We start from the raw sequence: 27,760 nt of genomic DNA, 5'->3' as shown, positions 1-27,760 counted from the left end.
ATATAATTATAGGCTTTGGATAGAAAACACTCCAAAGTTTCTAAACTGTTTGAATGGTGTCTGTGAGTATAACAGAACTCAAATGGCAGGTCAAAACCTGAGAGATTCCTTTACAGGAAGTGGCCTGTCTGACCATTTATTGTCTTTCTTTGACATCTCTTTCCAAAACTTAGGATCTCTGCGGTAACGTGACACTTCCCACGGCTCCAATAGGCTCTCAGAGCCCGGGAAAAACCTGAATGTCGTCATTCCAGCCCCAGGCTGAAACACATTATCGCCTTTCTCAAGTGGGCGATCAAGGGACAATGGGCTTAGGCGCGTGCACAGCTAAATGCAGCACTAACCTTTGATGATCTTCATCAGATGACAACCCTAGGACATTGTTATACAATACATGCATGTTTTGTTCAATCAAGTTCATATTTATATCAAAAAACAGCTTTTTACATTAGCATGTGACGCTCAGAACTAGCATACCCCCCGCAAACTTCCGGGGAATTTACTAACAATTTACTAAATTACTCACAATAAACGTTCACAAAAAACATAACAATTATTTTAAGAATTATAGATACAGAACTCCTCTATGCACTCTATGTCCGATTTTAAAATAGCTTTTTGGTGAAAGCACATTTTGCAATATTCTGAGTAGGTAGCCCGGCATCACAGGGCTAGCTATTTAGACAGCCAGCAAGTTTAGCACTCACCAAAGTCAGATTTACTATAAGAAAAATGTTATTACCTTTGCTGTTCTTCATCAGAATGCACTCCCAGGACTTCTACTTCAATAACAAATGTTGGTTTGGTCCCAAATAATCCATTGTTATATCCAAATAGCGGCGTTTTGTTCGTGCGTTCAAGACACTATCCGAAAGGGTAAATAAGGGTGACGAGCATGGCGCATTTCGTGACAAAAAAATTCTAAATATTCCATTACCGTACTTCGAAGCATGTCAACCGCTGTTTAAAATCAATTTTTATGCCATTTTTCTCGTAAAAAAGCAATAATATTCCGACCGGGAAAGCCTGTATACGTACAAAGAGAGAGAAAATAAATACATCTCGTGCACGAGCGTGAGTCTCAGAGTACTCTGACCAGCCACTATCCAAACGCGATAATGTGTTTCAGCCAGAGGCTGCCTCGATATCATTCAGCTTTTTCCCGGGTTCTGAGAGCCTATGGGAGCCGTAGGAAGTGTCACGTTACGGCAAAGATCCTCAGTCTTCAATAAAAAGAACCAAGATGAACAACAACTTGTCAGAGAGGGCGCTTCCTGTTTGGAATCTTCTCAGGTTTTTGCCTGCCATATGAGTTCTGTTATACTCACAGACACCATTAAAACAGTTTTAGAAACTTTAGGGTGTTTTCTATCCAAAGCCAATAATTATATGCATATTCTAGTTACTGGGCAGGAGTAGTAACCAGATTAAATCGGGTACGTTTTTAATCCGGCCGTGTCAATACTGCCCCCTAGCCCTAACAGGTTAAGACAGCGCTGAGACAAAAACCTCACAGCCATTTTCCAAGCAAGGAGAGGTGTCACAAAAACCAGAAATACAGCTAAAATGAATCGCTAACCTTTGACGATCTTCATCAGATGACACTCCCAGGACTCAATGTTACATACCGTAAATTCTGGACTATAAGCCGCAACTTTTTTCCCACGCTTTGAACCTTGCGGCTTAAACAATATATGGATTTTTCCCGCTTTCAAATTTGTGGGTCCTGACAGCGTGGAGCACTGTCAAAAAATTCACTATCATCAACGGGTTTCGAAAGGCTGGACTGCTGCGTGTTGAAGAGGGCTCAGCGGGGGATTTGTCTCCGGATGAAAGTGACGAGAGCGATAATGAAAACAATCCAATATCGGATGAAGCAATTCTGAGGCTATTCAACTCCGACACTGAAGGAGATGACTTCAGTGGTTTCAGTGCACAGGAGGAGGAAGATAGTGACCAATGACTTTCTTGGTTGTTTACTGCAAATTTTTTGTTACAAGCCGTGTTTCGTTAAAGCCTGTGTAAAGTTAATTTGTTTCAATGTACCGGTAGGCACCTGCGGCTTATAGACGTGCGGCTTATTTATGTTCAAAATAATATATTTTTAAATTCAGTGGGTGCGGCTTATATTCAGGTGCGCTCAATAGTCCGGAAATTACATGTATGTTTTGTTTGATAAAATTCATATTTATATCCCAAAAAACAATTTTACATTGGTGCGTGATGTTCAGAAAATGTTTTGCCTCCAAAACTCCGGTAAATGAGCACATCAATTTACAAAAATACTCATCATAAACGTTGATAAAATTTACAACAGTTATTGAAAGAATTATAGATACACTTCTCCTTAACCTCTTACATCTAGACGTTCCCCTAGCGGAACACCTGCTCCAATATCCAATGATAGGCGTGGCGCGAATTACAAATTCCTCAAAAATACAAAAACTTCAATTTTTCAAACATATGACTATTTCACAGAATTTTAAAGACAAGACTCTCCTTTATCTAACCACACTGTCCGATTTCAAAAAGGCTTTACAGCGAAAGCAAAACATTAGATTATGTCAGCAGAGTACCAAGCCAGAAATAATCACACCCATTTTTCAAGGTAGCATATAATGTCACAAAAACCCAGAAGACAGCTAAATGCAGCACTAACCTTTGATCTTCATCAGATGACACACCTAGGACATTATGTTATACAATACATGCATGTTTTGTTCAATCAAGTTCATATTTATATCAAAAAACAGCTTTTTACATTAGCATGTGACGTTCAGAACTAGCATACCCCCCGCAAACATCCGGTGAATTTACTAAATTACTCACGATAAACGTTCACAAAAAACATAACAATTATTTTAAGAATTATAGATACAGAACTCCTCTATGCACTCTATGTCCGATTTTAAAATAGCTTTTCGGTGAAAGCACATTTTGCAATATTCTCAGTAGATAGCCCAGCCATCACGGCTAGCCATTTAGACACCGACCAAGTTTAGCCCTGATCAAACTCCGATTTACTATTACAAAAGTTTCATTACCTTTGTTGTCTTCGTCAGAATGCACTCCCAGGACTGCTACTTCAATAACAAATGTTGGTTTGGTCCAAAATAATCCATCGTTATATCCGAATAGCGGCGTTTTGTTCGTGCATTCCAGACACTATCCGAAATGGTAAAGAAGGGTCGCACGCATGGCGCAATTCGTGACAAAAAAATTCTAAATATTCCATTACCCTACTTCGAAGCATTTCAACCGCTGTTTAAAATCAATTTTTATGCCATTTTTCTCGTAGAAAAGCGATAATATTCCGACCGGGAATCTCCTTTTCGGCAAACAGAGGAAAAAATCACAAAGACGGGGGCGGCCAGGTCACGCGCCTAAGCCCACAGTCCCTTGATCGGCCACTTGAGAAAGGCGATAATGTGTTTCAGCCTGGGGCTGGGATGACGACATTCAGGTTTTTCCCGGGCTCTGAGCGCCTATGGACGACGTAGGAAGTGTCACGTTAGAGCAGAGATCCTTAGTAATAGATAGATGGCAAAGAAGTTCCAGAAATGGTCAGACAGGCCACTTCCTGTAAAGGAATCTCTCAGGTTTTGACCTGCCATTTGAGTTCTGTTATACTCAGACACCATTCAAACAGTTTTAGAAACTTTAGGGTGTTTTTTATCCATATATAATAAGTATATGCATATTCTAGTTACTGGGTAGGATTAGTAACCAGATTAAATCGGGTACGTTTTTTATCCAGCCGTGAAAATACTGCCCCCTAGCCATAAGAGGTTAATGCAACCGCTGTGTCAGATTTCAAAATAGCTTTACGGCGAAAGCACATTGTTCAATATTCTGATTACAGAGCTCAGCCATCAAAGCAAGCTATACAGTTACCCGCCAAGTCCTGGAGTCAACAAAACTCAGAAATAGTATTATAAATCTTCACTTACCTTTGCTGATCTTCGTCGGAATGCACTCCCAGGACTCCCACTTCCACAAGAAATGTTCGTTTTGTTCGATAAACTCCATATTTATGTCCAAATACCTCCGTTTTGTTCGCACGTTCAGATCACTATTCCAAAGGCACAATGCGCGAGCGCAAAACCCTAGATGAAAAGTCAAAAAGTTCCATTACCGTTCTTAGAAACATGTCAAACGATGTTTACAATCAATCCTTAGGGTCTTTTTATCATAAATATTCTTTAATATTCCAACCGGACAATAGCGTATTCATTACAGAGGAAAAAGAAGGAACGGCATGCCTGCACCGTAAACAACTCATTGGCCTCAGGCAGTCCACTTGAGTCAGCTCTTATCCTCTCCCCAGTAACAGTAGAAGCATGAAACAAGGTTCTAAAGACTGTTGACATCTAGTGGAAGCCTTAGGAAGTGCAAAATGAACCCTAAGTCACTGTATAGGCAATCACTTGAAAAACTACAAACCTCAGGTTTCCACACTTCCTGGTTGGATTTCTCTCAGGTTTTTGCCTGCCATATGAGTTCTGTTATACTCAGACATCATTCAAACAGTTTTAGAAACGTCAGTGTTTTCTATCCAAATCTACTAATAATATGCATATCCTACCTTCTGAGTCTTGAGTAGCAGGCAGTTTTACTACGGGCATGCCTTTCATCCGGACGTCAAAATACTGCCCCCTACCCTAGAGAAGTTAAAGGCCCAGTGCAGCCAAAACAAATGTGTTTTTTATGTATTTTATATTGTAAAACAGCAGATGAAACTAACACTAAAGTGTGATTTATTTTTTATTTTTATCAGTGATATTTCTTGAGTTGCTGGTTGAAATACAATCTAGCATTTGAATGTACCAGAGGCTACCGAAATAGAGCTTGTTCGGTCAAAAAACGTAACTTCCCCCAGCCCCGGGAGCCTGGCTGGCTACTTTTTCTATTTGGCTGGCTGCTCCATGTGCTTGTGGAAAGCACCGCAATCGAATTTTCATTCAAGTTTAATCTTAGTTTAGAATAGTTTAAACAGGGTGCTCAGGAATGCTCATGTTAGCCTGTCGTTTTGACGCTACTAGCTACCACCACGGCTCTAAATCTGACCGTAACTATTCTTTCTCTCCCCTTCTCTCTCTAGATCTTGAATGAGTAAAGAGGATTCTAAAGCACAGCTATGCAGACGATCAAATGTGTTGTGGTGGGGGATGGAGCTGTGGGTAAAACCTGTCTGCTCATCTCCTACACCACAAACAAGTTCCCCTCTGAATACGTACCCACGGTAAGTAATTTATGCACACTGACACTGACACTGACACTCACACACTGTCTCTACCCCCCCCCCCCGCTCTCTCTCTGTTGCAGGTGTTTGACAACTATGCTGTAACTGTAATGATAGGAGGGGAGCCCTACACCCTGGGGTTGTTTGACACTGCAGGTAAAGTATGCTCCTCTTCAATGCCCTGTCTCATCGTGTGTGTCCTACTGATGACTAAGGGTAGCTAGGTTCACTAAGCTGTAGTAAAGGGACTGGTATTGTTATAGAAACAGCCTCCCATCAGCTGCATTCTACACGTGTGTGTGTGTGTGTGTGTGTGTGTGTGTGTGTGTGTGTGTGTGTGTGTGTGTGTGTGTGTGTGTGTGTGTGTGTGTGTGTGTGTGTGTGTGTGTCCTTGCTATTTTAGACTGGGGTTTGTCTTGGTTTCTATACAGTGGAGAGGTTTGACTCTGCCTCAGTCTGCTCAGAGACATACCCTGCCTTCTCTGGACAGCCTGAATACTGATGCTAAAGTCCCTTTGTGTGTGTAATCCCTTGTGTGTGTAATGTTTGTTTTCTCTCCAGGTCAGGAGGACTATGACAGGTTACGGCCTCTGAGTTACCCCCAGACAGACGTCTTCCTCGTCTGTTTCTCCGTCGTATCCCCCTCTTCCTTCGAAAACGTCAAAGAAAAGGTGGGTCTACTCTCCCCCTCTTCTTCCCATATCCTCCTTCTGCCTCTCTTCTAGTCTCTCCTCCTCCCCATATCACTCACACACACTAACCTGTGTGTGTGTGTTCCAGTGGGTTCCAGAGATCACCCATCACTGTCCAAAGACCCCGTTCCTGTTGGTGGGGACTCAGATAGATCTGCGAGACGACCCGTCCACCATAGAGAAGCTGGCCAAGAACAAGCAGAAGCCTATCACTCCTGAGACGGCAGAGAAACTGGCCAGAGACCTCAAGGCTGTCAAATACGTTGAGTGCTCAGCTCTCACGCAGGTAAGACCACACACTCGCATACAAACCCACACACACAATCCCCACACAGTGACGAGCAGAGAGACACGCGTACACAACACGCCCCCAGCCTAGCACATTCAAGTCACTTTCACATATGTACACACACACTACCGTTCAAAAGTTTGGGGTCACTTAGAAATGTCCTTGTTTTTGAAAGAAAAGCAATTATTTATTTTTTGTCCATTAAAATAATATCAAGTACACCTTGTTAATGTTGTAAATTACTATTGTAGCTGGAAACAGCAGATTTTCTTTAACTTCTTTTAGCGCTGATCCCGTAACCGGGATCAACATCCAGCGAAAAATCAGAGCGCCATATTCATAACCAAATCTAATAATTTCTGTTTTCTCAAACATATGACTATTTTACACCGTTTTATAGATACACTTCTCCTGAATCGAACCACGTTGTCAGAGTTCAAAAAGGCTTTACAGCGAAAGCAAAACATTAGATTATGTTAGGAGAGTACATCGTCAAAATAGCCACACCGCCATTTTCCGACCAACCACATGCATCACAAATAACCAAAACGCAGCTAAATGAAGCACTAACCTTTGACAATCTTCATCAGATGACACTCCTAGGACATCGTGTTACACAATACATGCATTCTTTTGTTCGATAAAGTTCTTATTTATATATAAAAACAGCATTTTACATCGGCGCGTGACGTTCAGAAAATATTTTCCCTCAAATGCATCCGGTGAATCAGCGCTACAATTTACTAAATTACTATTCGAAAACATTTTTAAAATGTAATATTGTCATTCAAAGAATTATAGATTAACATCTCGTGAATGCAACCGCATTGCCAGATTTAAAAATAACTTTACTGGGAAATCACACTTTGCAATAAACGAGGTGCTATGCTAAGAAAAATAGGCTAGGTGATACATGTTAGCGCCATCTTGGAACCATCTAAAATCAAATATACTATTGTAAATATTCCCTTACATTTGATTATCTTCATCAGAAGGCACTTCCAGGAATCCCAGGTCCACAACAAATGTAGTTTTGTTCGAAAAAGTTAATTTATGTCCCAATAGCTCCTTCTTGTTAGCGCGTTCCGAAGGCTACTCAAAATGTACTGAAGCCCGCGGGACTTGTCGTCACGAATGTGCAAAAAATATATATTTACGTTCGTTCAAACATGTCAAACATTGTATAACAAATCTTTAGGGCCTTTTTCAACCAGAGCTTCAATAATATTCAAGGGGGACGATTGCATTGTCTTACTAAACGTTTCGGAAGATGAGGCTACCCATGGGCACCCGCGTCATAGTAGTAATGGCCCTCCCTCTATGACCAACTTTCCAAGCCTCTCTTTCGGTCAGTTTCTACCATAGAAGACTCAAACCACTTTGTAAAGACTGTTGACATCTAGTGGAAGCCTTAGGAAGTGCTCAATGAATCCTAACTCACGGTGTGTTTCATAGGCAGTGTTTTATGGTGATTCCACAAATCAGATTTCCACTTCCTGTTAGGATCTGTCTCGGGGTTTTGACTGCCATATGAGTTCTGTTATACTCCGAGACCATTCAAACAGTTTTAGAAACTTTTGTGTTTTCTATCCAAATCTACTAATTATATGCATATCCTAGCTTCTGAGTTTGAGTAGGAGGCCGTTTAAAATGGGCACGTATTCTTTTCAAAATTCGCTGTAGCGCCCCCTATCCTTAAAGAGCTATAATTAATTGGAATATCTACAGAGGCCCAGTATCAGCAACCACCACTCCTGTGTTCCAATGACACGTTGTGTTAGCTAATCCAAGTTTATCATTTTAAAAGACTAATTGATCATTAGAAAACCCGTTTGCAATGTGAGCACAGCTGAAAACTGTTGTTCTGATTAAAGAAGCAATAAAACTGGCCTTCTTTAGGCTAGTTGAGTATCTGGAGCATCAGCATTTGTGGGTTCAATTACAGGCTCAAAACGGCCAGAAACAAATACTTTTTTTCTGAAACTCGTCAGTCTATTCTTGTTCTGAGAAATGAAGGCTATTTCATGCGAGAAGTTGACAAGAACATGAAGATATCAACAGTTTTCAGCTGTGCTAACATGATTGCAAAAAGGGTTTTCTAATGATCAATTAGCCTTTAAAAATGATAAACTTGGATAAGCTAACACAACGTGCCATTGGAACACAGGAGTGATGGTTGCTGATAATGGGCCTCTGTACGCTTATGTAGATATTCCATTTCCAGCTGCAATAGCCATTTACAACATTAACAATGTCTGCACTGTTATTGATGAATTTGATATTTTAATGGACAAAAGTTGCTTATCTTTCAAAAACAAGGACATTTCTAAGTGACCCCAAACATTTGAACGGTCGTGTACAGTTGAAGTCGGAAGTTTACATACACGTAGGTTGGAGTCATTAACTTGTTTTTCAACCACTCCACAAATTTCTTGTTAACAAACTATAGTTTTGGCAAGTCGATTAGGACATCTATCTTGTGCATGACACAAGTAATTTTTCCAACAACTGTTTACAGACAGATTATTTCACTTATAATTCACTGTATCACAATTCCAGTGGGTCAGAAGTTTACATACACTAAGTTAACTGTGCCTTTTAAACAGCTTGGACAATTCCAGAAAATGATGTCATTGCTTTAGAAGCTTCTGATTGACTAATTGACATAATTTGAGTCAACTGGAGGTGAACCTGTGGATGTATTTCAAGGCCTACCTTCAAACTCAGTGCCTCTTTACTTGACATCATGGGAAAATCAAAAGAAGTCAGCCAAGACCTCAGAAAAAAATAAAATGTAGACCTCCACAAGTCTGGTTCATCCTTGGGAGAAATTTCCAAACCCCTGAAGGTACCACGTTCATCTGTACAAACAATAGTTCGCAAGTATAAACACCATGGGACCACGCAGCCGTCATACCGCTCAGGAAGGAGACGCGTTCTGTCTCCTAGAGATGAACGGACTTTGGTGCGAAAAGTGCAAATCAATCCCAGGACAACAGCAAAGGACCTTGTGAAGATGCTGGAGGAAACTGGTACAAAAGTATCAATATCCACAGTAAAACGAGTCCTATATCGACATAACCTCAAAGGCCGCTCAACAAGGAAGAAGCCACTGCTCCAAAACCGCCATAAAAAAGCCAGACGACGGTTTACAACTGCACATAGGGACAAAGATTGTACTTTTTGGGAGAAATGTCCTCTGGTCTGATGATACAAAAATAGAACTGTTTGGGCATAATGACCATTGTCATGTTTGGAGGAAATAGGGGGGGAGGCTTGCAAGCCGAAGAACACCATCCCAACCGTGACGCACGGGGGTGGCAGCATCATGTTGTGTGGTTGCTTTGCTGCAGGATTGACTGGTGCACTTCACAAAATAGATGGCCTCATGAGGAAGGACAATTATGTGGATATATTAAAGCAACATTTCAAGACATCAGTCAAGAAGTTAAAGCTTGGTTGCAAATGGGTCTTCCAAATGGACAATGACCCCAAGCATACTTCCAAATTTGTGGCAAAATTGCTTAAGGACCACAAAGTCAAGGTATTGGAGTGGCCATGACCTCAATCCTATCGAAAATGTGTGGGCAGAACTGAAAAAGCGTGCAGGCAAGGAGGCCTACAAACCTGACTGTTACACCAGCTCTGTCAGGAGGAATGGGCCAAAATTCACCCAACTTATTGTGGGAAGCTTGTGGAAGACTACCCGAAAGGTTTGACCCAAGTTAAACAACTTCTAAGGGCAATGCTACCAAATACTAATTGAGTGTATGTAAACTTCTGACCCACTGGGAATATAAGGAAAGAAATAAAATCTGAACTATATAATTCTCTCTACTATTATTCTGACATTTCATATCCTTAAAATTAACTGGTGATCCTAACTGACGTAAAACAGGAAATGTTTACTAGGATTAAATGTCAGGAATTGTGAAAAACTGAGTTGAAATGTATTTGGCTAAGGTGTATGTAAACTTCCAACTTCAACTGTATACACACAAAAAAACATCGTCTTCACCGAGGTAAGACAGCCTGAGACTCTCCCACACATCTTCACTCAATCTTGAAATTACACAGGCCACCTGCAGGTTAGTGTTCTCTCTGCTCTGAATAGATGCCCTATATCATCTGTCACTGCTCAAAGAAACAGTGGGGTAGACTGCATGCTCTGGTCTGTGTATTCATCTGATACATTGTTTGATCTACCCAGACCTTTTGTGGCAAAAGAGGTACTAGTACCCTGGAACCACATGGTCTCTGGTTCACGTCCCACTCTGGCTGTTCCCTTTGAATCGCTACAGTAGTAGAAACAGTGGTGAAATCGGTCAATATGCATATTGTTTTACGATAAGTATAGATAGACCTATATTGCATAGCCCTGCTCTAAAGTGTTTAGCAGCTGCTGTCTGCAGTCTCAGTTGTTGGCCTCATTCAGGAAGGCGCAGTATTTTTAGTTGCAGATAAAAAGTTGGTCTGATGAAGTTGTTTGTAGGTGTTGATATATTTTTTTTTTTACACCCAAAATTCAACATTTCCATCAGCTTGTGGTACAGGGGTGTGCTTGAGCTGCACCAATGGCACATATAACTCTTGGTAGTCACAAAGCGTATTGGCAAACAGTCTATTATATTAACAGGCTGTCCTTTTTAGATGTAAAAATATTGTCCTCATTATCACCCTATTGTGCTTATCAGAGATGTCCATTTCTAAGATGGAAAGAGGTCTGCAGCTATCACCACCATCTCATACGGCCATCTTGTCTGATGGTGTTACTCTGTGGGAGTTGGGCTGTACTGTGGCTGGAAACAATGGGTCCCAGTGGATGTGAGCTGTGACCCAGTTTAGTTTAGGTCCCCTCTCTCTCCCCATCGTGTCTGTGTCTCTCTCCTACACTGGCCTGGCGTCTTGCCGCCTTCCTTCCTCTCTAGACCAGCTTCCACTGGCGTAACAGATGCTGATGCAATATCCTGTTTCCTGTGTCACTAACTGGCTCCCCAGTAGGCAGAACAGAAGTTGCCCCTAGCCATTGGACCTGGGTCAGATGTTTTATCCACATGATGGTGAAGGATGTAATGGGGGGTATAGGGTAATCTGATCCTAGATCTGTTGGTCACGGAAAGTTCTATCTCAAGCTCATCAGCTCCTATTTCGCAGGGCGGTATCTCTCTAGAGGCTTCCTCATCTCTACCAACTTTGTTTTACAGTAGATCCATCTTCTAGTCCTCGCTCTAGTCTCCTAATGCTCTGTCCTTACGTTTTCTACACAATGTTGCCTGCACTCTTTCTCCTAACCTCACTCGCCCTCATCTGTATTTTGCCATTTCAATTTCTTCTTGCCTCTACTGCTAACTCTCCTCCACTGCCTCTTCCGCTCTCCTCTTTTCTTGTCGTCTCTCTGCTCATCTCCCCTCTTTCTCTGTTTGCTGTGCTAACTGTGCTGTCATTTTCTCCCTTCTCCTTTGTCGTTATAGCGAGGGCTGAAGAATGTATTTGATGAAGCTATCCTAGCCGCCCTAGAGCCACCAGAGACGCAAAGAAAGAGGAAGTGCTGTATATTCTAAAGTCCGTTCCTCCTTTCTCTCCAATTGTTTGCTGCTTACTTTTAGGTTAAACCTGTCGTTGTTTTACCCAACCAGCCTAGAACCTCCTTAAAGCAATCCCCTGTATCCACTCCCTCTTTACGACAGTGCTACTTTCTATTGTGTCCCATTGCTCTTCCTTCCCTTCTCTTTTTGTTTACTTGTCCTCATGGGCCTTACTGTGCCTGAAGGACTGTTTTGGTTTGGTTAATCCCATCACTTATCCTCCCTGGGCGAATCTCAAATGACATCCTGTTACCATAGAGTGGACAAAGTAGTGTACTTTGTGGGAGTTTGGATGTGATTTGAGACACAGCCCTGTCTCTCTTCTCCTTTGGTTAGTGTTTCTCCTCCTCCCCATGCTATATTATTTGGAGAGTCCAGCGTTAAGGGAGTGTCCTTATTTACTTGGCTCCACAGCATTGTGATTTAAGCACCAATTCTACGAGCCTCCATGATTCCTAATATTCATGTGTTTTTTGTACTACTGCTGATGTATGACAAGCCTGCGGTCTGACCATTTACATTTAGGTCTGTGCCAGAGCAACATAGAGAGTTTGGCCATCACGGTTTCAACCAAGAAGCATTACAATAATGCTCTTTGATGATATCACGGCAGCCATGTTGGAACCTTTTGGGCAGTACTGACCCATGGCAGACCACGGATTTAAAAACTTTAAAGCAAAACTGACATAGGCAACCATTTAGAGCTAGAACCCAAATAGTAGGGGTGTAACGGTACATGTATTCATACCTAACCGTTTGGCATGGGAACCAAGATTCGGTCCGCACTGTGAACCTGAATTAATACATAACGTATATTTACAAAATAAAACACTAGGCCTATAGGCTATGTCTATGCTACGTTGAAGGCATATGCCTCTTCAGGGCATCTGGTAGGAGCGTTGGTCCAGTAACCGAAAGGTTGCTGGATCTAATCCCCGAGCTGACAAGGTAAAAATCTGTTCTGGCTCTGAGCAAGGCAGTTAACCCACTGTTCCCTGGGCGCAGAAGACTTGGATGTCGATTAAATCAGAGGTGCGGAGGGCTGTCAGGTTAAATGCGGGAGATGTGTTGTTGTACAAAACTAGGCATCTCCCTTTCCTTTAAGTGAATCTGAGCTGAAAAAACATTTGTCTTCCATTAAATCAACTAAAGCTGATGCACGTGTTGTAATCCGAATTTGAATCCTAATTGGCACATTTCAAACTTTCCTTTTGTGAGGCACAGCCGGGAACAAATTAGGTATGATCAGCACCCACTTCTCCCACATGGTGACCTCTGATGTCACCTACTATGGAAATGGCCTCTAACCACAGTTAAAAGCATTTTTTATAAAAGGCAATCTATTAATGTGGTTTTTGACCTTCATAATCTGTTTACAAGCATGATAGCTGTAATTTTAGTTTTGGTTGACACAGCTTATTGGCCATAAGCCAATCGGCGTTTCTCAATGAGTTCAAATCACATGCATTTACGACTTCACAACTGGTCAATTCCTACCTCCCACATGGTTACAAATGCAGCATTAGTGGAAACGTGAAACGCCCAACAAAACAATCTAAATCAAATTGTATTGGTCACATACATGTGTTTAGCAGATGTTATTGCGGGTGTAGTGAAATGCTTGTCTTTCTAGCTCCGACAGTGCAGTAATATCTAACAAGTAATACCTAACAATTTCACAACATATACCCGATGCACACAAATCTAAGTAAAGAAATTGAATTAAGAATATATATAAATATATGGATGAGCAATGTCTGAACGCTGGGAATGGCATTTCATTTTGCCGTTGTACCGTGCCCCCCCCCAAAAAAACGACACTATGTACTGAACTATGGGTTTAATGAACCGTTACACCCCTACCAAATAGTCATCCTGAATGGAATCCTCCAAGGCAGCACTATGGCGTCCAGCTCTAAAACTGGCCAAACTTTCTATGTACCACTCTGTAATGTGCCATTTGCTGCAGTTCATATCTAGCCGCCTTGGGAGTAAAAATAATTAAAAAGCTAATCTAATCATGTGAAATTATTTGTGACATGAATTAATAAAGGACAACTGAAATTGCTATCCTTTTTCTCCGCCTGTCTTTTCCTCCATCTACGGGGACAGCTGGATAGCAGCTCAATAGTGCTACGTCGTATTGCTACATAGCCTCCTAGACTCATTTTTAATAGTTTGTTCCATATATAGAGCCTGATCTCTGGGTAAAACATGTCTTGCTATAGTTTGTTTCTACAGGGTTCCTTGAGTTTCCTTAAACAGAGGGATACAGGGGTTTCCTGCTCTGCTCATAGAGCTGTGTTGTACCACTCTCCCGTTACATGACATGGCTTGAGGTCATCCTTCCTATCCTAAGCTGCTCTACCAACAAACAGTGAGCGCAGAAACATGCTGCTCCAACTAATTACATGTTAATCAGCAAAAGCCAAGGGAAGTTCCAGCTAACAGTAGGCTCTTTAGTGATCTGGTGAAACTGTTTGTTTGAGTGGTCTGGCTTGGTGTAGTTGTTTAATTTGACTTCCCTTCCCACTGTGTGTGTATGTGTGTTGCGGAGTGTCTCTCTCAGAACCCATGTTCTCTCGTACCTCCACTTTCTTGTTTGCCCAGCCTTTGTTTTGAACGCTCTTCACTTTGATATGAATGAATTCAGGTTGATTATATCCCCAACTGCTCTTGACTTCATTTTCACATCTGTCTGTGAAGATGAAGTATCCTGGGTTTTCATTTCTGCCAGTGCTATGTATTTGTTTGCACTTGATCATTTAACCCTTTGTTTTTTTTGTTTAATACCTTTCTGTATTCATGCTATTGTGTGTTTCCCTTTCATGTGTGTGTCTGTGTTACCCCTTCATTGATCATTAAATTTTTTAGTTTAGTGATTTAGCAGACGCTCTTATCCAGCGGATGCACTCGTGGGTCATGTGTGTGTGTGTGTATGCTGCCCCTTCATTGAGCCTGTGTGTTTGTTTGTATCCACAGAAAGGCCTAAAGAATGTGTTTGATGAGGCGATACTGGCTGCGCTGGAGCCTCCCGAGCCCAAGAAGAAACGCAAATGTGTGCTGCTATGAGTGACCCCAACCCTCACACACATGTACACACACCCTCCCACTTCACACACACACACTCCCCTCACCCGCCCATCCCATCCCTTGCTCTGCTAAGGCTGATTGACAGCCATTTACTCTGAAGCGAAGTATAGAAACAAACCAGTTTCCGATTAGACTGCAATAAACCAGCGGGCCGACGGATGGAGAGACAGAAGTGAACCTAACCCAGCTTGTAACCGTGACTACCATAGCCACACTCCCATTCCAGTTAGAACAGTAAGTAAGAGCCTTTAGATGTGTGACAGACAGCCCAGTCCTGCGTAATCAGTGCATCTCAGTAGGCTAAAGTGGCTTCCTCATCTTCATCTACACTGATCTCACAGTAAAGTTAGTGAAAGCAATATGATGGATGCCCACTGAGCATTGACTTTCAACATCAGGGCAGGAGACAAGGAGAGGCAGTAACTATAGACTATTGAGATTCAGCCCTGCACTCAAGGGAAGGCCAAGACCATGTCCCTTTTTACTATTCAAGGGGTTTGAACCATGCCGGCAACACACAGGTGACATAGGCTCTCATAAGTGTCATCTCTTATTGGTGATTTAGGAAATCGGGCTAATTTAAACTTTGACTTTTAAACTGTCTTTGACAGCTTGTCCTGTCAGTGATGTCGATTGGCTCTTAGTCACCCATCTTCTTTGTAGCTGTTGGCCAGTTAACCGTTCTGAAAGACCTATGCTCCACCCCCAAATGAAATGGCTGCCTGAGTGACAGCTAGTCACGCTGCTGCATTATTAAGCCCCACCCCTCTTGATGAGCACGTCAAGTGCCCAATCCTGCTGCTCCACCTTCAAAACCACCTGAAGAAGTGCTGAGTAGCCATTTTCTTGTTTTCTTTGCCAACTTCTCCCCTCCACGTGACAGAACAGAAGTCTCATCATAGAAGTTTCTATCTCAAATCTGCCCCTACCCCTGGGGCACTTTTGTAGATCTTAATAAACTGGTTAGGGAAACATTTTATTACCATATTGCTTATACCTATCCAATCCTTTCAGAACTGTACTGTAGGGGAAGAGGCTAGGTGTAAATTAGGGACTGGCATTACTAAAGATCTAAACTAAAGGCATCCCGTAGCAATGGGTCTTGATGCAGGAATTGACCTTTTGAAGCAGGGAACATAAACAGTGTTAGCAGAACAAGTGGTGTGTGCTTAATGTGTTGCTAAGGTCCAACATTGTCAAAACGTTATGATAACCATAGAATTAGAATTAGTAGAGCTGACATGCCCTGTTCAAAGCAACGTTCTATAGTAGGTACACCTGCGGCCATATTTTATGACCTATTTGGATTGTAAATTAATTGATGCTTATTGCATCAGAATTCTGTGCCACATCAGAATTCTGTGCCTTTCTCAGTGTTCCATACTGTCATGCTGCAATGGCAATTCTGTGGTGCCGCCGAGGTATGTGTACCTCAAAAAAATCTGTGGTCAGGGATTTGTCTGTTCGATTACTTTTTAATTCTATGGTGTTAACGTTGTCGAAATGTTGTTGAACCTGGTGGTGATGCATGTAGATGAGCCCCTGGTCTCTGAGATGATTGGTTAACAGATTTAATAATGTAAGCTGGCACATGTCGATATAGGCTCCAGATATTTTTACCAAAATCTTTTTTTTTCTTCTTTTCAGTTGTGCGGTTTTTGATTTTATAAAAAGGTTACTTCCTCTCCTTTTACATTTTAGGGGCTGGAACTCAGCTGAACTCTGACCCACCAGCTAGAAACACTCATTGGAGTTAATTTAAACCTTCCAATGACAGAAGAATGTCTGTCAAACCTGGATCGTGATTGGTTGATTTGACTGGTGGCTCAGAGTTGGGTTGACATCCAGCCCAAGTCATTTATTATATTGTTATTATTATAACCTGTCGTTGTTTTGGTGCAAAACCAAATGCTTTGTCTGACGTCTGTTCTTTGTATATGCATTCTTTAAAAAAAATATTAAACTTATACCTTAATTGCCTTTACTCATTTTTCCTTGGCCATTCTTATCAGGCAGTTTACAGAATCAAGGTGGTGCTCAAGGGTCAAATACCTATTACTGCTCTGTGTGGTTTGCATAGACAAAGGTATACTACCCTCATCTCGCAGTCCAACCATGATATAGGAGATATCCATTCACTTGTAGAGGAAAATGGAAGTTCATTTAAAAGTATTACTTTATAAAAAGAATTATAGCCTAAAGGGTACGCTGAGAGTGCAGGAGGTAAATGTGTGGGGCATGTCAACACATCTCTGGTGGAGTGACTTAACTACCACATCACGTGACACTGTATCCTGCCCCATGGATACTAGATAGAAGGGAAGCTGCAGGCATGAGTACAGTCACAAGTGAAGAAGAAATTAATCAACTCTTGGACCGTTTATATTAAGATATTAAATACTCTGGCTGATTTTACGAAACCAGCCCAATTCTGATCTTGTTGGTCTTTTGATCAATCAGATCACCTCTGGAAAATGATCTGGTTGGTCAAAAGACCAATTAGTGGAAAAAAGATCAGCTGCCTGTCTAAACACAGCCCAAAAGTTGAATTTCCTCTTCACTTCAGTTTGCTCCTCAATTCATGCACCTTGGTTGGAGAGTGAGGTAGCGTGTCTTCCCTTCAGCCAGATGCCATATTTCTTTTAGCGTGTGTAGGATATTCCTTTAACCACCAGGGAGCGCTGTTTGATTATGGATGCATACGTCTAATAAATTGAAATACTTACGTATCAGGTTCTATGTTCTTGGTGATACACACACTCATTCACAGACGCACATGGATCTGAGGGGTGTGTAGGGGTGGATCTGAGGGGTGTTGAAATATGCTCCTTACACACACCTCTACCCCTGCGAGGCCTTCACACATTCTGTGCGTTTCTGGAGTGCTATCTGTCGGTGCCTTACACTAAAGAGCTGCTGAGACCCATTAATTATCCCACAGGCTGAACTAAGGGCATTCCTGTGTGTGTTAGCTAGGGGTAACCACCTGCAGAAGAGAGATTCAGCTAACACTGTCACTATTCAAGCTTTTCCATACAAGCACACAGCTTAGTGGGCAAATGGCTGTACAGTGGTGATAGCAAAATCTGCTGATATGCACACTAGCTCCTGTGCTGTTTTTCTAGGTCCAGGCCTGTTACACTTCACATTGCACAACCAAACTAGAAAAATAAGTATTTTCTTCATTACTCTCTATGATATGCTGTGGACTGTTTGCCAGCACAAGTATCTACTCTCTAACTCTCCCATAAGTCATAAGATCAGAGCCCCATGGGCACCATTACTCCACATCCGGATTAAAGCTGAGCTGGTGATCTGTCTGAGCCTGGCTCTCTGTTAGTGCGGTATGTGTCTGTAGGGAGAGAGCTTAGAAACTATCTAAAGAGAGAGAGTATTCAGCACTCTTAATATAAAGTTGAGTGGAAAGTCCCACTAGATTCCATCGCTTCTCATTGACAGACAGGTTTAAGTATCTCCTCTGGGAAAGCCAATCAAGATCAAGCCTGTTTAATTGTCCCCTTAGGGACAGCCAATCACTATCGAGCATGTTTAAACATCTCTGGGACAACCAATCATAGCTGAGAAGTAACTGAGGAAGCACAAAAGGAACCCTTCAACATGGGGGACACACACACTATATATACAAAAGTATGTGGACACCCCTTCAAATTAGTGGATTCGGCTATTTCAGCCACACTTGTTCCTGGCAGATGTATAAAATTGAGCACACAGCCATGCAATCTCCATAGACAAACATTGGCAGTAGAATGGCCATACTGAGGAGCTCAGTGATTTTAAACATGGCACCGTCATAGGATGCCACCTTTCCAACAAGTCAGTTTGTCAAATGTCTGCCCGTGTAGAGCTGTCCCAGTCAAGTGCTGTTATTGTGAAGTGGAAATGTCTAGGAGCGTAAAAATCCTCTCCTCGGTTGCAACACTCACTACCGAGTTCCAAACTGCCTCTGAAAGAAAAGTCAGTACAAGAACTGTTTGTCGGGAGCTTCATGTAATTGGTTTCCATGGCTGAGCAGCCACACACAAGTCTAAGATCACCAAGCACAATGCCAAGCATCGGCTGGAGTGGTATAAAGCGCCATTGGACTCTGGAGCAGTGGAAACGTGTTCTCTGGAGTGATGAATCACGCATCACCATCTGGCAGTCCGACGGATTAATCTTTTGTTTTGACGGATGCTAGTAGAACGTACATAAATGGTTTGTCGAGATCGATGTGGAAGAACTTAAATGGCCTGCACAGAGCCCTGACCTCAACCCCATCGAACACCTTTAGGATGAATTGTAATGCAGACTGCGAGCCAGGCCTAATCGCCCAACATCAGTGCCCAACCTCACGAATGCTCTTGTGGCTAAATGGAAACAAGTCCCCGCAGCAATGTTCCAACATCTAGTGGAAAGGCTTCCCAGAAGAGTGGAGGCTGTTATAGCAGCAAAGGGGAGACCAACTCCATATTAATGCCCATGATTTTGCACTGAGATGTTCAACGAGCAGTTGTCCACATACTTTTGGTCATGTAGTGTACACCCACACACACAGCTGGTGGAGAGCCATGTCCCAGGAGAGAAGTGCAGTGGTGAACACTGGAACTGCGTGTGCTATGCAGCGTTATATGACCCGAGCGTTTTATGATGATCTCCACAGAAGATGACTTACGATGAAAAGCACAGTCAAGGTTTTAGCAGTTTATTAAAGCAATACAGTAAATCACTCTACCGATGTCTAGGAGATGCGTGGGCATGCCAGGCCAAACTTGTGACGTGTGTGTGTGATGTGTGTATGCGTGCGCGACTGCTTATTTATCTCTCTGCCTGTCTGTCTCTATTGCGTTAATTGCCTGTCATTAAACAATTCCACGTCACATCTGAGCCTCTGGGTGTCAGGGTTAGTCACTTAGCCATTATGGCATTCAGCCCTCTATCTTTGCACTGTCTTTTGCCAGACACTCCTGTCAACATATGGAAGACAATGTGTTTTTCATCAGGGAAGAGAGGGGGGGGGTAGAAACATGCGTGTAGGTATGCTGACTGTGATGTCTAGGTGCGTGCACTGCCCGTGTAGCCATGGTAAAGATGGCCGCAGGGATGGCAAAGGGAAAGGAACGATTCTGAGTTATGACGCTATATTTCATCTGGAGGCTGAATCCTTTTACAATCCTTCTTTGCTTGCTTGAAGTAATCACATCTCATAATCTCACTATCTCACAGGTCAGTGACCACCTCAACGAAGGGAGGGAGGAAGGGAGTATTGAAGTATTTGAACAGGGCCAGCATGTCTCTGTATATCGATATTTCTGCATATTGGTTCTCTTTGACTTTCAGGAAAATAAATATACCAAGGCAAAACATCCCCACCACACTTGATGTCATTTTCTATCAATTCCATTACTAACTCAGAATTTTGGTAATATTTATTTGTTTGCATTTGCGAGAGAGATATGTGGCTGAGATGTGGGTTGGAGAGGCTATTTGACAGCTTGGAGACCATGGATACTGCGCTCCTGTCAAAGCACATCTTGTTGTGACACTGTAAGTCGCCACCGGCTAACAGATTCATGTAACACACTCATGGTACGTCTCCCCTCAGCTGTACCACACACACACCAACAAAAACACACACAGTCCGTCTCCCCTCACCTGCCACACCACAGATTCATTCCCACAGGTGCTAGCACTGTCCAGGTGTGAGGAAAATCTCACACGTCTCTCCTCCCCCGTATGATGTGTCGACAGACCGTCCTGCCTGAGGTGGTCGTCACAAATTCACTGTCCACAGCTGTGTGTGTGTGAGGGAGAGGGGGAAAGACAGGTGGTGGGCGTCATGCAGGCCAAGGGGAACCAACACTGAGTCCAAACCCCCATAGATAGATCTACCAGCATCAAGAGAGCTAGTGCAGCTGAACCAAAATAAACAGTGCTGGCCAAGCCAACAGCCGGCAGCCCACATGAACACAGTGCCTGGAACGCTCTGGACCACCACACTCCTGTCACTTTCACTCCCTATCTGATCCACGCTGTTCACCTTATCGGATTTATCCACTCAGGGATGAGATGATGTTATCAGTGAGGTCACTCACCATCTGCCACACTGATGCAGTATCTGTCCTCTCTCGCTCTCTTTTCTTCTCCTCTCTTGCTCTCCTCTCATGTCCTGGCTGATTCCCTGAGTTCATGGAAAGAGTGAGGTCAGCAGTGCTGTCCCTTTAGAACGTCTGTTCCCTAACGTACAGGGGCTGTGACCCATTTAAAGCCCTCTAGAGTTTCTTGAGGCCCACCAAATAGACAGAATCATGTTTCTCACTAACCCAACAGGGACTCGTTACAATCCAAAATCCATGATCTACAATGAGCCATCAATTTGTCCATGCAACCTCGGCCTCAGACTTTCTCCTGTTTATCATAGCAATGTGTGTGTATCCAGAGGGGTTTACTAGGTTAGGCCAGGAATGCAGGCTCTAAGATGCTGTGGGTCACGCACCTACGTCACATCCCGCATGCTTCGTGGTAGGAGCTAGGTGGAGCTATTGCTTATGCATGTATAGATCAGTGAAGCTGGAATGAACAAGGGCATAGGGATTGAAACTCAGCCCATCACTCTCCAACCTGTTGGTCCAGACAAGAGTATAGCCTTCTCTCTAAATGGAATTAGTATGTCTCTTTACCCCTGGATCTAGAGCAGTAGAATTAGGTCAGAGCAACAGCTGTAGGTCTCAGGCTGTAGAGGGGGACATCCTAACCCAGCCGTAGCCTCAGAGGGTACAGTACAACACAAAGCAGACTACCAGGAACTTTAGAGCATTGCTAGGCTACTACCTTCTATGATAAGAAGAGACAATATGGTGGTGTGTGTATTTACATTTATCCATCATTGGTGGCAGACCTGATCATTTTTATTTGATTTTAATTTATTAGAACATTATTTATAGTTCTTGTAAAGGTACTGTACTATAAATATATAATCAATGGACAACGTTTTGTGTGACTTCTTACATACAGTGGTTCGTCCTTTAAAAGTTGCAGTGAACTGCAGCACATCTTGCGTAGTGCCGCAGAATCTTGCGTGGTGCCAAACACTGGTACCATTAATGCTAGTTAGTGCTAGTTTGACCACCAGAGGGCGTCTTTCAGAAACATTTGATAGCCTTCAATAGTGGCTGTACTAGAGAATTTAAAACCTTTTTTTTAGAACATAGCATATGAGACTGATTTTAAGAAATGTTGCTTAATTAATTTGATTAATATTATGGTGTTTCTTTTCCAAGAAAAAGTGAAACCCTCTGGATTTCCGTTAGGATGGAATGGAAAATATGGCGCTGTACAACGTGATGGTTGGGAGTAGGCTACAGTACTGGGCTAGTTAGCTAAAGAATCCCCGTGTCGTGCGGGCACACGGGAGACCGGGGTTCAATTCCCCGATGGGGAGGAAGGAGTAGGCTGTCTTGTAAATAAGAATTTGTTCTTAAGTGACTTGCCTAGTTAAATAAAGGTTACACTAAGAGCATAACATTTCTACACCTTAATTGTAGTGTAACCAATACCTAAACGGAGATTCAGTGAAAATAAAAATCTCATTGATTTATCAAGACCAGTACCCATGCTTGTCTCAGAGCAGTGCGAAACGGTGCTAAAATAGGTGTAGACTATTGCTTCAAATCCTATTGCTTCTAACTTCAATATGCTCTTTAAATAAATAAGACCTACACCACTTGTAACAGCACATTATTCAACACTAGTGAGACTCATGTCGCCTACGGTAGGCCTACAGTACATCGAAAAATATGACGTGACTCTCCGCCAATAATTACATATGGAGGATTGGAGGATTCTAAATTAAATCCAAAAACCGCCTCATGGGTCTCCCAGTGGCGGCCAGCATGGGTATCGAACATGCATCTGTAGCAACACATTTTGCACTGCGGGAGCCCCCATCCACTCTGGAGCCCCCATCCACAAAGTATCAAAATACGGAGAGGAGTTGGTAAAGGTATATTGTCCGGCTAATAGCCCATAATGGGCTATTATAATACTGTACATGGTGTCCAGGTCAGGATAACCAAAACATTTCTTTATTAAAGACTATCAGAAAGAATGTTGGTACTTATATATTTTGATCCAAAGCCATGAATGAGTGAGTCACTCAGCTTAATGTAGGTGCCGCTACATGACTTTGCCATCAACTTGATAATATTTAATGATATTTTGGAGGTTATTTTGTTTTTTTAAAATTAAGTGAGCGATTGTAATCTGAATAAAGACCAAAATAATATTTGTAAAGGCCAAAATAATATTTGTAAAGGCCAAAACATTTATTTCTGTTTTTAGAGGGAGAGAAATGCTGGGCCAATTGTGCGCCGCCCTATGGGACTCCCAATCACAGTCGGATGTGATACATAATAATAGTTTTTGATGTATTATTTGTTTTGTCTTTTCTGGTGGACTAAACTGAAATTGCAACCAATCATGGCCGGTTGTGATACAGCCAACCTAACTTAGAATGACATTTGATGATACAATTCTCCCCCTACCTTCCTTCCAGGCAAGTCTATTGTCCAGCTACGCTAATAGCCATAACATAGCTGTACAATGTGACCGTGTGTTTTGAAAGAGTATTTTCCACGAAGCAACAATTTGTTTACGTTCATTAGACAACTTTGTTCCAATATTTCTGTAATTCAGTGATATTTATTCCCATAGTAATTTATTATGGATCCATAACTAAATAAACATTTGCATTTTGAAATAATATTTTTATCATCATTTTATTAACGAAAGCGTAAAGATGTTGATGAAGAAATACTGTACTGCTGTTTTGAGTTAGAAATGTAACACTTCAGAGTACTTAAGCATCGAATACATTGCAGGAAGGGGGATGTTCACACCTACAGTAGCCGGGCTATTGAGAGTCTATTGTCCTGCTAAATGGGCTACAAGTGTTTGAAAACCTGTTTTCAAAATGCCACCAGCTGTCCATCACTACTGTAAATAATAACACAGCATCTTGTTTACATTCTTTATTGTAACCACAATGTCACAAATAATTTGTATCTACCTTTCCAATGACTTTTAGAGTTTGGGATTCATTTGATTAATATTATGGTGTTTCTATTCCAAGAAAATATTTAGCGTTCCATCCTAACTGAAACAGAGTTTTTTTTGGAATTGAAACACCTTAACCAGTCAAAAGTATGGACACAGCTACTCATTCCAGGGTTTTTCTTTATTTTTACTATTTTCTACATTGTAGATTAATAGTGAATACATCACAACTATGAAATAACACTTATGGAAATTCTTATTTACAAGGACAGTCTACTCCTTCCTCCCTGTCGGGAAATTGAACCCCGGTCTCTCGCGTGCCCGCACAACACAGGGATTCTTTAGCTAAATAGCCCAGCACTGCAGCCTACTCCTGCCCATCACGTTGTAAAGCGCCATATTTTCCATTCCATCCTAACGGAAACCCAGAGGGTTGCAAATCAATTTATAACATTTTTGACATGCGTTTTTCTGGATTTTGTTGTTGTTATTCTGTCTCTCACTGTTCAAATAAACCTACCATTAAAATTATAGACTGATCCTTTCTTTGTCAGTGTGCAAACATACAAAATCAGCAGGGGATCAAATACTTTTTTTCCTCACTGTAGTTTACTACACAAATAGAAGAATTGAAATACAAATACAGAGAGAGAGCTTGTAAATCTATCAGCCAGTACAGGTCTGCTAGGTGTTGCATCCTCGGGGTGTGGTGTGGGGTTCAGCGCTGGGTTTTTGTCAGTCTCTGTGTGTTGCACAACTTGGCGCTCCTCAAACCCAAAAAATTGCAACTGTCATCACAAACAAGAACCATCTGTCTCATTTGTGTAACTTGTTTTCTTTTAATATGAGAAGTATGCTGGTAAGATGTGAGTTAGAGAGAGGTCTGGGAGGTCAGGGCTGAGAACTAAAGCCTCCATACTCTCTTTCTCACTCATATAGCATGGCTTTTGCCTGGTTATCCCCCAAACCTAACCTGTTAACCCCGCACGCACGCACGCACACACACACACACACACACGCACACGCACACACACACACTCACGCACGCACGCACGCACGCACACACACACACGTACTCACGCACGCACACACACACACACACACTCACGCACGCACGCACGCACACACACGTACTCACGCACGCATGCACACGGGTGTATGTGTGTGAGACCTAGGCACAGAGAAACAGGTGAAAGAGAAAAGGGCTGTATCCTAAACATGCACATCTCCAATTGAAATCTGTCCATGATTTATGTGACAGGTTGGGTGATTTATGTGTGATTTAGCCCTGAGTGTACAGTAGTATGTATTCTTGTTACTCCTGTCGTTCACACTGCTAACTTCTAATGCGCCAAAAGGCAACATTCCAATGATGTATCCGGTATAGCAGGTTAACCTATAACTGTGTAGCTCTAAACTTTCTGGGCTGATCCAATAGATGCTGTAGTGTCCACTCGAGTGCCCAGGTTAGTCGCTAGACTGCCATGCTGGAGTGGACCAAACAGCTCAGATCCCAGGTTAGTCACTAGATGGCCATGCTGAAGTGGACCAAACAGCTCAGATCCCAGGTTAGTTGCTAGACTGCCATGCCGGAGTGGACCAAACAGCTCAGATCCCAGGTTAGTCACTAGACTGCCATGCCGGAGTGGACCAAACAGCTCAGATCCCAGGTTAGTCACTAGACTGCCATGTTGAAGAGGACCAGGTGCCCAGGGCTTGCCGGCCGCCATATTAAGCCCAGCTGAAAGCCGGAACCTCCCACCTGTAAACTCAGAGCCCTCTCACTGGCATGGGGTCCATGGTTACGTTATTTCCCAGAGAAGCCTTTCAAAATGTGAAATTGCAGGCAAGTATTTTCATCAGGCAGGCGGTGACAGAGAAGCATTTGTCCCTAGGAACATTGTTGGAACGCTGTGGGAACACCAACCCACTCATCTTGCAACACCGGAATATTTACTGGAATATTTTCACACCTCAGATGGTTCTCAGATGTGACCAGGGGGCTTCCTGAACCCTCACAGAGTCACACAGGTATGCTGAGCAAGTACTACTAGAACCAGCCAAGTCCTAAACTGTTTCTCTCTTCACCATTGCTCTGCTCCTCCACACAATACACACACACACAAGCACAAGTGCCCTAGTGAACACAGCACTAAAGCTCTTAGGCATCAATATCTCTGCCTCCGCAAACACAGGAAGGAGAGGTTTTACTGATACCCCTCTCCTCCCCTCTCTTCCCCCTTTTCCCCCTAGCTGACTGTGTACGGACAGGAGCCCTAAGAAATGCCCCAGTTTCAATATGAGGAATATTATCAGCCAATCCCTGTAGCGACCCACTCCCCTCTCTCCACATCATCTGGGACATCAGAGGGCCTTATTGGGGGCAGACAAGAGAAAGATATCAGTGATGCCATGTGGTCTGCATTTCAGGGTAATCCCTGCTCTCTGGTATATTGGCCTTCTTACCGTCTGATTTGAGAAGAATCAGAGAAGCAGTAAAACATGAACCTCTGTGCTGTTTCTTCCCAAACCCACTGTGACTGCTCCCATGGCCAGGGGATATGTACCCTGATATCTGGAGTGATAGATGTGTTGATCTATGGCACATACATGTGATTATATGTGTCAGTGGTGGAGGGAAGACCCTGGGGGTGTAATGTACCTAACACACACACACGGACAGTTTCCATAGAAATGTGTGTCCTGTGGTGACGTGTGTGTATGTTGTATGTGTGTGTGTGTGGGTGGAGGGTGAGGGGTGTCAGACTGCAGGGAGGGTCACGTTGGCTTATCTCTGGATTTCCAGTGACAGTAAAGACAAAAACTCATTGTATTGATTAGATGCCCCCAAGTACTAGCCTTCTCTTTTCTACACATGTAGGTTTAATGTATCTGTTCTGTTCCATGTATACTATATCTCTGTATTTCTCACAAACTGATAAGGTAAAGTCTCCATATAAATGTTACTTAGCATTTACTCCATACCTGTATTTTCTTTCCTCTTTAGTACTTCTAGTCTATATATTTGACAACATGGAAATCAACACAGAGAAGCTCTCCCAGACTGTGGCAGGACTCTGTAGGCCTCCCTGGTGAACGAACCGTCTACACATGAGGGCAGCCAGCCCCTGGTCCCTGGACCCTGGTCCATGCCATTCATCCTGCCTGCCTGCCACTACTAAACACATACCTGGAAGGAATCAGGCCTGGGTTTGGCTTCATGGCACAACTAAATGGACTCAGGATATTGACAGGATATTATTTTTTTATTATGTTGGTACCTAGTCAGCTGCAATGTTTGTTATTTTAATGAATGATATTAAGCCAACAAATACGCTCCGTCTCTTGCACCCACGTGCACACACACACACACACACACACACACACACACACACACACACACACACACACACACACACACACACACACACACACACACACACACACACACACACACACACACACACACACACACACAAACACAAACACACAAAATAAATATGACAAACAAGAGTATAATCTTTGACACAGCATATATTTCATTTTAATATACATTCATACTCAGAATAGTCTTCTTCAGTGTATAAGTCTTTACAGATCTATGTTTCTATAATGAATAGCATGTTACTATAGAAAAGCTTGGGTTTATGTGGTTGTACATGATAGCCATACATAGGTCAGTCCCTGTGCCTTGGCAGTAGCGTATGGTATGCTGTGTGTGGAATATGGTGCCGTATGTGTGTGGCTAGTGTGTGTTGTACGTTATCTATTTAGTGTGTGTGTGTGGTGTATGATTTGTGTGTGTTGG

At 42.6% G+C, this 27,760-nt stretch overlaps 1 protein-coding gene across 2 annotated transcripts in view; it reads left to right on the top strand.

The window, feature by feature from the left end:
- Window positions 1-16,885, top strand: part of cdc42 (cell division cycle 42) — a 52,386-nt gene extending 35,501 nt beyond the window's left edge. The window contains exons 2-6 of one of the 2 annotated variants that reach the window (XM_014166955.2): window positions 5,102-5,242; window positions 5,326-5,398; window positions 5,804-5,913; window positions 6,023-6,220; window positions 14,791-16,885. In XM_014166955.2, coding sequence (XP_014022430.1) covers window positions 5,138-5,242; window positions 5,326-5,398; window positions 5,804-5,913; window positions 6,023-6,220; window positions 14,791-14,880 — 576 coding nt within the window. In that variant the 5' untranslated portion in view covers window positions 5,102-5,137 and the 3' untranslated portion in view covers window positions 14,881-16,885. Of the gene's footprint in view, window positions 1-5,101; window positions 5,243-5,325; window positions 5,399-5,803; window positions 5,914-6,022; window positions 6,221-11,694; window positions 13,877-14,790 lie in introns of those variants that run through there. The other variant, XM_014166956.2, reaches the window with a different exon arrangement.
- The last annotated feature ends 10,875 nt before the right edge of the window (window positions 16,886-27,760 follow it).

Source organism: Salmo salar, chromosome ssa22 (assembly GCF_905237065.1).
Source record: "Salmo salar chromosome ssa22, Ssal_v3.1, whole genome shotgun sequence".
In the NCBI taxonomy this organism is placed as follows: domain Eukaryota; kingdom Metazoa; phylum Chordata; class Actinopteri; order Salmoniformes; family Salmonidae; genus Salmo; species Salmo salar.
This window is presented reverse-complemented; position numbering and strand designations above follow the sequence as displayed.